General features: G+C 50.4%; 1 protein-coding gene across 1 annotated transcript in view; it reads left to right on the forward strand.

Annotated features, from left to right (window-relative positions):
* Window positions 1–1761: 1761 nt before the first annotated feature.
* LOC133760092 (sterol 26-hydroxylase, mitochondrial) overlaps window positions 1762–13283 on the forward strand; it is a 41269-nt gene continuing 29747 nt past the window's right edge. The window contains exon 1 of the mRNA XM_062192046.1: window positions 1762–2327. Coding sequence (XP_062048030.1) covers window positions 2082–2327 — 246 coding nt within the window. The 5' untranslated portion in view covers window positions 1762–2081. The remainder of the gene's footprint in view (window positions 2328–13283) is intronic.

The raw sequence follows: 13283 nt of genomic DNA on the forward strand, positions 1-13283 counted from the left end.
GAGAAGCAATGTTTGAGCAGATAATGGCTGGGGAAACTCACCAAACTGATAGAAGACACTCAGTCACAGGTTCAAGAAACTGAATGTTAGGATAAATGAAAAAAACCCCACCGAGCCCTGTGAGCTGTCAGTCTAACTTGACCTTGACACACCTCTCCCCTATGGCTGCCCACTGATAACCATTCTTCAAATGCTCTTTTTTTTTTTTTTTTTAATTTCATGAATGTGAATTTACAAAGTGCAACTTTTGTATTGTTGTGGCTTCCCCCCCAACCTCCCTCCCGTGGCCCTCCCCTCTCCCTCTCCCATCCCGCCCTTTATCGAGTTTCATTTTTAATTACCTTCATATACTGAAGATCAACTTAGTATATACTAAGCAAGGATTTCAACAGGCTGCTCAAATGCTCTTTGAACCAGCTTTATCAGCCTGCAGTTTCCTTCACTCAAGGTTGAATAATCCTTGACCCTGTGTTCATTTGTATGAGTCATTTTCTAATTTTTTTAAAAAAAGATTTATTTTACTTATTTGAAAGGCAGAGTTACAGAGAGGCAGACACACACACACACACAGAGAGAGAGAGAGAGAGAGAGAGAGAGAGAAAGGATCTCCCATCCATTGGTTCACTCCCTAAAGGGCCACAATGGCTGGTTGATCCGAAGCCAGGAGCTTCTTCCAGGTCTCCCACATGGGTGCAGGAGCCCAAGGACTTGGGCCATCTACTGCTTTCCTAGGCCATAGCAGAGAGCTGGATCAGAAGTGGAATAGCTGGGACTTGAACCGGCACCCATATGGGATGCTGGCACTGCAGGCAGCAGCTTTACCCACTACACGACAGCACCGGCCAGAGTACTGGTTCTTGTTCCTGATTCCAGCTTCCTGCGAATGTGTACCCCTGTAGGCAGCAGGTGAGGGCTCAAGTCTTTGGGTCCCTGCCACTCACACGGGAGACCAGCACTGACTTCCTTTCTGCCTGTCCCAGCCCTGACTGTTGGTGGAATTTGGGGAATGAACCAATGGACTGGGAGGTCTCTGCCTTTCAAATAAGTAAAAATTTAAAAATTGCAAAACGGGCCGGCGCCGCGGCTCACTAGGCTAATCCTCCGCCTTGCGGCGCCGGTACACCGGGTTCTAATCCCGGTCGGGGCACCGATCCTGTCCCGGTTGTCCCTCTTCCAGGCCAGCTCTCTGCTGTGGCCAGGGAGTGCAGTGGAGGATGGCCCAAGTCCTTGGGCCCTGCACCCCATGGGAGACCAGGAGAAGCACCTGGCTCCTGCCATCGGATCAGCGCGGTGCACTGGCCGCAGCGCGCTACCGCGGCGGCCATTGGAGGGTGAACCAACGGCAAAAGGAAGACCTTTCTCTCTGTCTCTCTCTCACCGTCCACTCTGCCTGTCAAAAATAAATAAATAAATAAATAAATAAATAAATAAAAATTGCAAAACGATTCTGGTCACGACCCACTAAATCTGGTCTTCACCGGTAGCTTGAAACACCCTGTCTTAGCAGACTTGTGGATGGGATGTTGTGCAGGAGGAGAACTGCATTATGAAAAAGTGATGAATTTGTTCGGCTGCCCTCTCCAGGATCAGCTGACCTTGGCTCTGAGCCTTAGACTTCCCCGCTCAGCACTCAGATCACTGCGGGAGACCCTTTGGAGAAGCCGGCGGGCGGCTCAGCCTCCGCGGGCCGCTTCCTAACCCACCAGGAAGTGAGGGCCCCCGGGGCGACGGCGCTCCGCGGTCCGGATCCGCGGGCCTGGCGGGGCGGGTCTCTCGGGGAGGAGCCTGCGGGGCCTGGAGAACGGGGCTGCCCAGAGCCAGAGCGGGGTTCCCGGGCGTCCGTCCCTGGACTGTCCCGGGCCGGCACCCAGCGCTGAGGACAGGGCCTGCAGCACATTCGCGAGATCCCGCTTCGCAGGGGCGCGAGCACCGCGGGACACGGAGGCGGGGAGAGGCCGGCCTCCGCTCCGCCGGCCCGCGGCACCCCTGCCTCTGAGCCCGCCCCTTCGGTTCGGCCTGGCGGGCTGGCCTAGGTGCTGCGCACTCGCGACTCGAAGGCGCGGCCGCACGAACTCGGATCCATGGCTGCGCTGGGCTGCGCGAGGCTGAGGTGGGCGCTGCTGGGGCCGCGAGTGGCCGGCTGTGGCCTCTGCCCACACGGGGCCAGAGCCAAGGCCGCGATCCCCACCGCCCTCCCCGCGGAGGAAGCCGGGCCTGGGGACCGGCGGCGACGGCGGAGTCTGGAGGAGCTTCCGAGGTTAGGGCGGCTGCGTTTCTTCTATCAGGCGTTCGTGCAAGGCTACCTGCTGCACCTGCACAAGCTCCAGGTAACAGAGTGGGCGCACCTCGGCCTGGGACAGGGGTTGGGGGCGGGCATCGCAACCGAGGAGGCGCTGGACGAGAATTCCAGAACTTGGCTCTTCTGAGGTTGGTCCGCAGTGCTTTGGAAATCTCGCTTGAGCGGAAATAAACAGGATGCTAAGTGTTATCAGTGAGGAGACCAGCAAGGCGTCCGCGCACAGAGGTTGTGGGAGGAGGGAGGTGCCTTGGAAGCAGAAGCAGGTGCATGGGCCCACAGGTGTTCTGGAATGACTGTTGAAGTTTGTGCCAATATTGGCTACCCCAGCCTTCTTCCAAAGCAGATAGCTTTAGGAGGATTCCAGCGGCTTCTTAGTAACTTGCAAGGTGAATTTCCCTTTAGGAGAAGAAAGATGTTGCTTCTCAGAGTGGGAAGATTCTGAGCGGCTTATGTAGTAGAAAGCGGAGATGAGGTAGGGATGAAGGGCGAGCCCATGGCAACCGACGGACACCGGAGAACCCACCCTGGCCAGTGTGGTTAAGTTGGAGACGTTTTAGGAAATGAACCCGAGGGAATCAGGTGGGGTCTATCTTCCTAATGACTGTTAACAAATACTGAAGCTGGGATTCAGTGCAGTGAGGCCCCTGCCCGCATGGGGCTTGTGTTCCTTTGGGGGAAGATGGAGGACAAGTCGCTAAACCAACACACAGTTAACCCCAGAGAGAGAGCTCTGCGGCAGACGCTGTTCTCAGGCTGGGTAGTGTCTTTGATTCACACACACCCCCCAGTGGGCTGTCAGTGACTCACAGTCAGCAGGAGGCAGACCTTGCACGGGGGTGGGTAACCATCCGTGGGCCCTGTGGGTCCATGCTGGGGAGAAATCAAAAAGGAAGAGGAGCCGCAGGGACTGGGGGCAGGGCAGGCCTTTGAGGATGGCCTTGGTCCCTCTAAGGGCCAGTGACAGGCTCCTGAGCAGGCCCAGGGTGAAGGTGGCCTCCGAGCACCGCTGTCCAGGTTGTGGTGTGTCCCGGAGTCTGGGTTGGTCAGGAGAGGTGCGGAGAGTCGTAGGTGATGAAGGCTCCGATGTGGCGGCAGCCAGGGTGGAGTTAAGCCTGAGAGAGAAAATGACTTTGAGGGTTCGGGGTCGGGGATGGAGGGGACTTGACCACATCAGGAGCTGCAAGCTCTGTACCTGCCCTGCGAGGCTGCTCTCGCTTGGGATCTGCCCTGTTGGACTCGGGTTTCACAGGTCACACAGTGTCTGAGAGGTGGCCCAGATGGGCCGCCTCAGAGCCAGGAGACCAGGGTCCTGTGCACGCCCCCTGCTTGGTTTAACCTCTAGAACGGTGAGAGGCGAATGCCCCGACTGTGGGGACTGAGGGTTTGCTGGGGGGGGGGGGGGGATTGGCTGGAGACTAATTCTAGAGTAGCCATTACCCAAGAAGCTCTAGATGGCTTGAGGAGGAGGAGGAGGAGGGGGAGGAAGCAGAAGGCAAAGAATGTGTGGCCTTTTAGAGGCAAGTCCTCTGGTTTCAGCCTTTGTATCCCAAAGATCTTGGGTCGTGTGACCCCGGATGGACACATGAGCTCGCTACATACAGCTGAGGACTCGGTAAAGAGCAGAATGCGGTGTGTCTGTGAGAGCAGGGGAGTAGCCCTACTGAGGACAAGGGTGTGTTCTCATGGCCCACTTTCGTAAAGTCAGTATTTGGTTGCCGCTCAAACTAGAAAGTAGTTTTATTGGCTTGTAGAATTGAAATCTCTGCTAGTTGCCTGTCTGTCAGGTGTCAGTTGCCCCGGTCCGTTTGTGTGGCTGTAACAACATGCCGGAGGCTGCTATAATCAGCTCACAGGTTTAGAAGTTGAAAGTCTGGGACCCCACTGAGCTGGCCTCTGGTGAGAGCCTTCTGGCTGGATCGCAATGTGGTGGACGGCTTCACGTGGCGGGAGCACGTGCAAGAGAGAGAAGTCCCGTGGCAAGAGAGGAGGCAGAGACCGGAGAGCGGCCAGATTCTTGTATAACAAGCCGGTCTTGTGGGAACTAATCCAGTCCTGGGAGACCAGCATTAGTGTTCGTGACCCAGACTCCTCCCTCCAAGATGCACCTCTTTAAGGGCTCATTTCAATACCACTACAATGGAGAGCCCGGAACCTTTGGAGGACAAGCCACAGCAAGATTCATGAAGTCACAGCTGTTTGTCTGCAGTTCTGTCGATGCTGCTGTCTTGCACAAGCTGCTCGACTGCCTTGGCCTGGGTTAACTGCCCTCCCTGAAACCATCAGAACAGTGGTATGAGATAGATACACTCTACTCAGCTTGGGCTCTGGCTCCCCCTCCTACCCAAACCATGGGGGAATTAGCCAACCACAGTGTCCCTTGCACCCTCAGTTGGCATTATCGCACACCCAATTGCTTAGAGCAGCTTACGGAAGCACTGTTGGATGTAAGGGCGCTGGGCAGGAATTAGGGCATGGAACGCTACTCCATACATGAAGGTGCCTTTCCATCTCTTAATGTCAAGAGTGCTGGGAAAATGAACTGTGGGCGTGTTAAATATACATGGGAATTTATATTAACTTTATGTCTTTCAGAGCTGTGGATACTGAGTGGTGTAGCTCTTATCATAGACACCTGGGTTGGGGCCCGCCTGTGCCCCACACTGCTCCATGCTCATATTTGTCACTTCGTGTATCCTGTTTGTTTCTTATATTCTCCTGTTTAGGTGGCTTAGAATCTGGGTTGCAAGGCTCTGAGGCCAGGGCCTATCTCTTTCTTACTTCTGTGCCCCAGCACTGGGCGCAGTCTTTGGTACAAGGGAGGTATATCTGGTGCACCCAGGGGGCGCCGCCGACAGTCATCTTCTTTGTGACACTCTGGGTTGTTTGACATAAGAAAGAGTGAAGGAGACGTGCTGAGGGCGGCGGGCAGGGTGATGCCTCCAGACCCTGCAGTTCTTGGCGTTTCAGGTTCAGAAATGAAATTTTGTCCACGCGTGCAGTGTGGGCAGACTACTGGGACTGACTCCACATCGATCAAACCCACAGAAACAATGTGTGGTCTGGAGTGCCCGTGTGTTTATTGAGTGAGCAGGCCAACCCTCCCGGGGCACATGGTAGTCCATCTTCCAGGAACTTCTGTTCTAGTTATCTGTTGCTGGCTAACAAACCATGCCAGAGCCCGGTCGCTTCAAACAACAGGCGTGTTTGCTCATGACTGTGTGGGCTAGGCATTTGGGCAGGGTGTTATGAAATGGTTTATCTTGCGCTGGCATCTCATATGGGCGTTGGGTTCTAGTCCCGGTTGCTCTTCTTCCGGTCCTGCTCTCTGCTGTGGCCTGGGAAGGTGGTAGAGGATGGCCCAAGTGCTTGGGCGCCTGCACCCACGTGGGAGACCAGGAAGAAGCACCTGGCTCCTGGCTTTGGATTGGCGCAGCGCTGGCCATAGTGGCCATTTGGGGAGTGAACCAATGGAGGGAAGACCTTTCTCTGTCTCTCTCTCTCTCGCTGTCTAACTCTATCTTTCAAAAAAAAAAAAAAAAGACATGGTTTATCTTTATTCTGGGATGAAATGAAGTATCAGCTCAGATGGCCAAATACAGCTGGGACAGCTCAAGTGGAGCAATATGTCTGGGCTTCCGGTCCGTCTTTTGGCTGGTGTGCCATGGCTGCGTTAGCTGGATTAGCCAACGTGGCTTCTTCATGTGCATGTTCAGTGCCTGGGCTTGCCTGATATCTCTGTCTCCTTCCATATGGCTGGCTGGGGCTTCCTCACAGCGTGGTGGTCTTCAGAGAGACTTCATGGTGCTGGCTCCCCCCAGCTTGTGTTGTAAGACAGGTAGAAGTTGCCAGTTTCTTAAGGCCTGAACCTGAAAAGTGACACAGCATTCTGTCCACGGCCTTCCCCTCGCCAAAGTAGTTCCAAGGCCACTGAGACTCTGCGGAAGGCCTGGACATCTGCATGGGAGGGTTTCAAAGCTATCTGTAGCTGTCTTCAGTCCGCCACACACCTTTCCAAGGACCCAGGTACCTCGGGAGAGAGAGGAGCAGCTGTGTTCGTGGATTGCTTGGTGTGCAAAACCCAGGACTAGGGGAGTGCGGTTGAAGGATACTCCATCCAGACCTGGAGAAGCTGGTTCAATGTACTTCCCTGGTGCCTCTCGCTTGGAGAGCGAGAGAGAAATCCTGCCCAGTTCTGGCCGTGTGGCTGCCTTCCTCTGGATTCTGTAAGGACCACTCCCCTCTGTTCACACGTTCTTTTCTCAGCCGGGCTCACGGCCCTGGGTGGGTGGTTTCCCTCCCCAGCACTCGTGTTACCGTCAAGCCTCTCAAAGATTATCCTCCAGTTACCTTGACCGGGCTCAGTATTTTTTCATGTCGCTTGGCAGACATTACAGGTTGCCCGGGACACTGTGGCGGGACCGGGCGCCCTGCTGTTAAGCCTCAGGGATGGGAAATTTGAAACTAGGTATTAATGTCAAAAATGGGTGAAGCATAGCAGTTTGGCAATTGGGCTGCCAGGGTTTTACCTTAGAGATAAATTATAGGGTCAATGAGATATTGAAGAATATTCAAGGTAGTATTGTTTGTGGTTGGGAAAGATTAGAATGACTTAAAAGTCCCACAGTGGGGGACTAATTAAATAAATTAGGATAAATTCATATGGCAAGATTTTATACAACCATTAACAAGAATAGGGGGAATCTAGTGTATAAATATGAATTGGTTGGTAAGAGATGGGAAGAAAATGAGGTGCAAAACTATAATATGCCATCATATGTGAATAAAGAGGGGCATATATGTATTTTTTGTAATATATGAAAAATCTGTATTATGAAAAAGCTACACGTGGGTTTCAACAATTTTTTGCAGCACGATAACCTCATACTGTTAATTCTGTCACTCCACGAACTTTTTGAAGTACCCTCCTGTGTATATATTTGCATATGCATAAATAGTCTCTAGGAAGACACACAAGAAATTGATAACCATGGCTGCCGCCTGTGCTCTGGAGGTGAGAGTTAGGAGGAAGACTTACTTCTCATTGCATACCCTCTTGTATTGCTTGAATCTGAACAGTGCGCATGTGTTATTACAATTGAAAAAACAACAACAGCAAAAGGCTCAAGAGCGGACATAAAAGGATAGCTGACCAAATGCATTCTTGTCCAGCCTAATATTTGGGGGGTTTTTGGACAGCCCTTCCCGTCTTGTATGCCTGTCTGGTCCTTGTCCTTACTGCTGGCGTCCAGCTGTGCGCAGGCGTCCTGTTCTGCACCCTGCATGGCTTGCTCGTCATCCGTTCCTCCTCCTGGCAATACTCCCACTGCTGAACCCCGCTTGGCCCGGCGTTAGACCCTGTTATGCTCAGCTCACTGAGGTTTGCCTCTGGGTGCTGTGGGTGCTGGGGGTGAGCAGTGCTGCTGGTAGGGCAAAACCTTTTCTTGGGTCACTTTCTGATCTGTTACTACCCCCATCCCATTTTTTTCCCTAGGTCATAAAACCAGTGGGAGATTCCAACTCTCTGGTACATATCTTTGTAACATGACAGTTCTGCCTTCTTGCGTAAAAACAGATATTTTTCTGATTCTTGAAGTAATGGCCACACACCTGCACAGAAATATGTTTGCAACTTTGTAAAATCAAAACTTAAGAAACATGCTAAGTGCCTATCCACTGGGGAACTAAAGTGTGATGTGTTGTTGCAGTGGAGTCCTCTCTAGTAGTCATGATGAAAGCTACAGCTCCATGTATCAACAGGCATGACACACAAGAAAAGTTGAGTATAGAACATGTACAGTAGAGTTCCACTCCTATAAATCATAATAAGCTCATGGAAATGCTACTGGTTACTATTGGATACATATGTGGGGACTTCAGAAAGCAGTGCAAAATGGAATTAAAAGGGGCCCGTGCTATGGTGCAGTGGGTTAAGCCACCACCTGCAATGCTGGCATCCTATATCAGAACACTGGTTGGAGGCTCAGCTACTCTGCTTGTGATCCAGCTCCCTGCTGATGCTCCTGAGCAAGCTGCTGAAGATGACCCAAATGTTTTGGTCCCTGCCACCCACGTGGGAGATCTGAATGGAGTTCTAGGAGCCTGGCTTCAGCCTGGCCTAGCCCTGGCTGTTGTAGCCATTTGGGGAGTGAACCAGCAGGCCAAAGATCTCTTTCTCTCTCTCTCTCCCTCTCTCTAAATTTTTTAAAGTGGAATTAAAAGATAAATTGGTATGGATATGTGGCATGGTGGTCAAGATATGCCCTGCTCGGGATACTCACATCTTATGTTGGAAGGCCTGAGTTCAAATCCTGGCTCTGCTTCCAATTCCAGCTTCCAGCTTATGTGCATTCTGGGAGGCAGCAGGTTCAAGTACTTAGGTCCCTGCCACCCACATGGGAGACCTGAATTGAGTTCCAGGCTCTTGGCTTCAACCTGGCCCAGGCCCAGCTATTTTGGATGAAGCAGTGGATAGAACTGTGTGTGTGTGTGTGTGTCTTTCTGTTTCTTGGCTTTTCTATCACATTTTTTATTTGTTCTATTGAATTTTTTTATTTCCAATATTTCATTTTGATTTCTCTTTAGGATCTCAATTTTATGGGAGAAATTTTCTTTCATGTCATGTGTGGATTTCATTAGTTCATGGATTTGCTTCTGATTACGTCTAAGCAATCCTACAATCCATTTTTTTCATTTGATTTCTGGCATTTCTTCAATGTCTTCATCTTCACTTTCTAGTATTGAAGTGTTGTGATTTTGGAGGCATCATGTTGTCTTCCTTATTCTTGTTTCTTGAATCGCTGCGTTTATTATTAGGCATTTGTGGAGATACTTGTTGTTTTGTTTTTCCCTGTGATGGCTTTTATGTTTGACTGTTCCTCTGTTGCTTAGTGGAGTGCCCGCTTTTTCAGTGAATACCCAGAGGTGAGTGCCAGGTGTGGTCAGGGAGCTCTGTTCAGTGCTCCTGGGTGAAGGGAGTGTTCCAGGTGATGTCCATGTTGGGCATGGTAAGTCTTCTCTCTCTCTCTCTTTTTTTTTTAATCAGAGGGTAGGTTTGTTCTGCTCTGTTGGTGTAGTCTCATATTCACCTTCTCTCCTCAAAGGAGACCAGTGCCTGGGCACTAGCCCCAGTGGGTACAGTATTCATCCACACCACCACAAGAACCACACAAAGGATCCGTGCAGTCCTCGGTATAAGCATGGATCCTGCAGCAATGACCCTCACCAGGGAATCAGGGAGCCCTGAGTGTCTGGAGCCTCCCACAGTGACTGCCCAAAGTCTCAGCCATACCCTGTGCCTTACCATGCAGTCACAGTATTTTCATAGTGGTGACACACAAGTCTCCCACAGTCATGATTTCCCAGCCCCCTGTCAGTTCTCCCAGCCAGACCGAGGCATCTCCACTTGGTTGCTGGGTACGTGGACATGAGCTGGCACAGCTGTTGCATATGTCCAAAATGACAGCCACCCTCTCTCAGCCAGTTAGGGGATGCCAGTGCAGGGTGGTCGGGGAGAGAGAAATGTGCCCCGTTTCTTTCCCCTCTGGTTTGGCAGGTGCACTGTCCTGCTAGGGCTCCAAGCCAGATTCTGTCCAGGCTCTTCCTGCAGCTTTATTGCCAGTGGCTTGGGCTGCTGCAGTCTGGTCTCACCTCACTCTCCAAAGCTGGTGCTGGGGCTCTTGGCTGTTGGGGTCCTGAGTTGTGGGAGTCCACACCCTCCATGTAGGTCCATGGTGTCCCTCTAATTTGTGTGGCGTTTCCTCTGCTATTTTCTCCCTAGCTCTCCCCTGGGACTGCACTGTTTCTACTTTTTTATTTTTTATTTTTTGAATTTTGAATGTAAATTTTATTTTTTTAAACTTTTATTTAATAAATATAAATTTCCAAAGTACAACTTTTGGATTATAGCCACTTTTTCCCTCCATAACCTCCCTTCCACCCGCAACCATCCCATCTCCCACTTCCTCTCCCATCCCATTCACATCAATATTCATTTTCAATTATCTTTATATACAGAAGATCAATTTAGTATATACTAAGTAAGGATTTCAACAGTTTGCACCCACACAGAAACACAAAGTATAAAGTACTGGTTGAATACTAGTTTTACTGTTAATTCTCATAGTACAACACATTAAGGACAGAGGTCCTACATGGGGAGCAAGTGCACAGTGACTCCTGTTGTTGATTTAACAATTGATACTCTTATTTATGATGTCAGTAATCACCTGAGGCTCTTGTCATGAACTGCCAAGGCTATGGAAGCCTCTTGAGTTTGCCAACTCTGATCTTATTTAGATAAGGACATAGTCAAAGTGGAAGTTCTCTCTTCCCTTCAGAGAAAGGTACCTCGTTCTTTGATGGCCCCGTTCTTTCCACTGGGATCTCACTCACAGAGATCTTTCATTTATGTCTTCTTTTTTTTTTTCCCAGAGTGTCTTGGCTTTCCATGCCTAAAATACTCTCATGGGCTTTTTAGCCAGATCTGAATGCATTAAGGGCTGATTCTGAGGCCAGAGTGCTGTTTAGGACATCTGCCATTCTATGAGTCTGCTATGTATCCTGCTTTCCATGTTGGATCGTTCTCTCCTTTTTAATTCTACCAGTTAGTATTTGTTGAGTGGAGAGAATACACCTGGGCAGGCCAGGCAGGCAGCTCAGCAGAGAGGCAGAGGGCTGGGCACTCTTTACACTTTTTTAAAAACTATCTTCTCTTAGACTAGAGCAGTAAGCTCCCTCCCTATTCTGCTATCTTGAATCTCCTTCTTTGCCTTTCAAATGAAATTTTTTCAAGATTTGCTTTCATTTATTTGAAAGCCAGAGATACAGAGAAACAGGGAAAGACAGAGATCTTCCATCTGCCAAGTTCCCTCCCCACATGGCCACAACTGCTGGGGCTGGACCAGGCCAAAGCCGGGAGCCTATTCTGGGTCTCCCACACGGGTGTAGGGGCCCAAGAACTTGGACCATCTTTCACTGCTTTCCCAGGTGCATTAGCAGAGAGCTGGATTGGAAGTGGAGCAGTGGGTCTTGAACTGGTGCCCATATGTGATGCTGGCACTGCAGAGGAGGCTTAGTTTGCAATGTCACAATGCCAGCCCCTCAAATAAATTTTTAAAAATTTATCTTGGTGCAAAAAACACTTTGAAATCCATGCATAGCTTTTGCATAACATGCATTTCCCTTGAATGTTTTGAAGACCCAGTGGTTTGTAAAATCATATGAACACTGACAAGAAGGCCACGCTTCAGAGACACAGTAGTGGCTGCTCTAGGACAAAGGGAGGGAGGACAAAGGGACTGGAGAAGACTGAGAAGGGAACTTAGTGTTTGAAAATTTGCACTCAAGAAATATTCGAAGAAAATATGAAAAAATATGAACATTTCTCTATTCTGGGAGGGTGGGTACCTGGCAGTTTATAGTGTGGTTTCCTTGAATGTGCAATGTGAGAATATGTGTCATCAAAAAAAGACAGTGGTCGTGCTTGTCCTGAGCGCCTAGGGTGCCGCTGGCCTGCTCTGTTCTTGGAGGAGGCCCTCACGGGCCAGGTGCAGAGCAGGAGAATCAGGAATGCTGTTAATTATTTCGCACCTCCTGTCACTTGGAAATGTGAATTCCACTTGTGTGGGGGAGTTGGGGCTAACTGTGACAGCACGGAGGCAGGGCCATCCCAGCTGGACTTGTCTTGGCCTTTGACCCAGAATGAGCCCTCTGTCTGACCTCTGTCAGCTGAGGCCAAAGGGCGGCCTGAGCCTGAAGTGACTTCTCTCTGTTTAATCCAACTGACGGCTGCCAGCTTTGGATGCCGGGTTTGTTGATACTGGCAAACCGTGCTTGGAGCTTGTTGGATTCGCTTTGATGGTCAAGGTTCCTTACTTGCTGTTTTAGTGCTGTTTTCTTGGGCTGAGAGCCACGCTAAGGAGTGCACTCTCCATAAACTAAGCAGGAGACTAGCACATTCAAGGCGATATCAATTTTTGGGGGTGGGGGAGGAGGTAGATTTCAGATGATTTTGTTTTTTAAGATTTATTTATTTATTGAGAGGAAGAGTTACACAGAGAGAGAAGGAGTGGCAGAGAGAGAGAGAGGTTTTCCCTGCACTGATACACTCCCCAAATGGCCGCAACAGCCAGAGCTGCGCTGATCCAAAGCCAGAGCCAGGAGCTTCTTCTGGGTCTCCCATGTGGGTGCAGGGGCCCAAGCACTTGGGCCGTCTTCTACTGCTTTCCCAGGCGATAGCAGAGAGCTGGATCGGAAATGGAGCAGCTAGGACTTGAACCGGCGCCCATATGGGATGCTGGCACTGCAGGAGGCAGCTTTACCTGCTATGCCACAGTGCCAACCACAATTTTGTTTTTTTTCAGATTTATTTATTTATTTGAGAGGCAGAGTTACAGAGAGAGGGAGAGGCAGAGAGAGAGGTCTTTCATCTGCTGGTTCACTCTCCAAATGGCCACAACAACTGGAGCTGGGCTGATCCAAAGCCAGGGACCAGTAACTTCTTCCAAGTCTCCCATGTGGGTGCCGGGGCCCAAGCACTTGGGCTGTCTTCCACAGCTTTCCCAGGCCACCAACAGGGAGCTGGATTGGAAGTGGAGCATCCGAGCCTCAAACCAGTACCATATTGGATGCAGGCACTGCAGGTAGAGGCTTTATATGCTGCACCACAGTGCCGGCTGCACCACAGCGCCAGCCCCTCAGATGATTTTAATGTCCTATTTTTTGGTAACAGCTATATTGAGATATAATTGCATAATTTGTGGTGGACCCATTAAAAATGTAGTATAGAGTATGTGCACAGAGTTGTGCAGCCACCATCCGAGAGAGAAACCTGGGACCCTGTAGCAGTCTCCCTTCATTCTCTAAACCCTCACCCCCCGTCCCCCCTCCCCTTGGCAACCAAGAATCTACTTGCTGTCTGTGTGGCTTTTGTCTGTTGTGAACATCACCAACAACGTGGAATCACTCAATGTGCCATCTTTTGTGA

The sequence above is a fragment of the Lepus europaeus genome, chromosome 1 (assembly GCF_033115175.1).
Source record: "Lepus europaeus isolate LE1 chromosome 1, mLepTim1.pri, whole genome shotgun sequence".
Classification (NCBI taxonomy): Eukaryota; Metazoa; Chordata; class Mammalia; order Lagomorpha; family Leporidae; genus Lepus; species Lepus europaeus.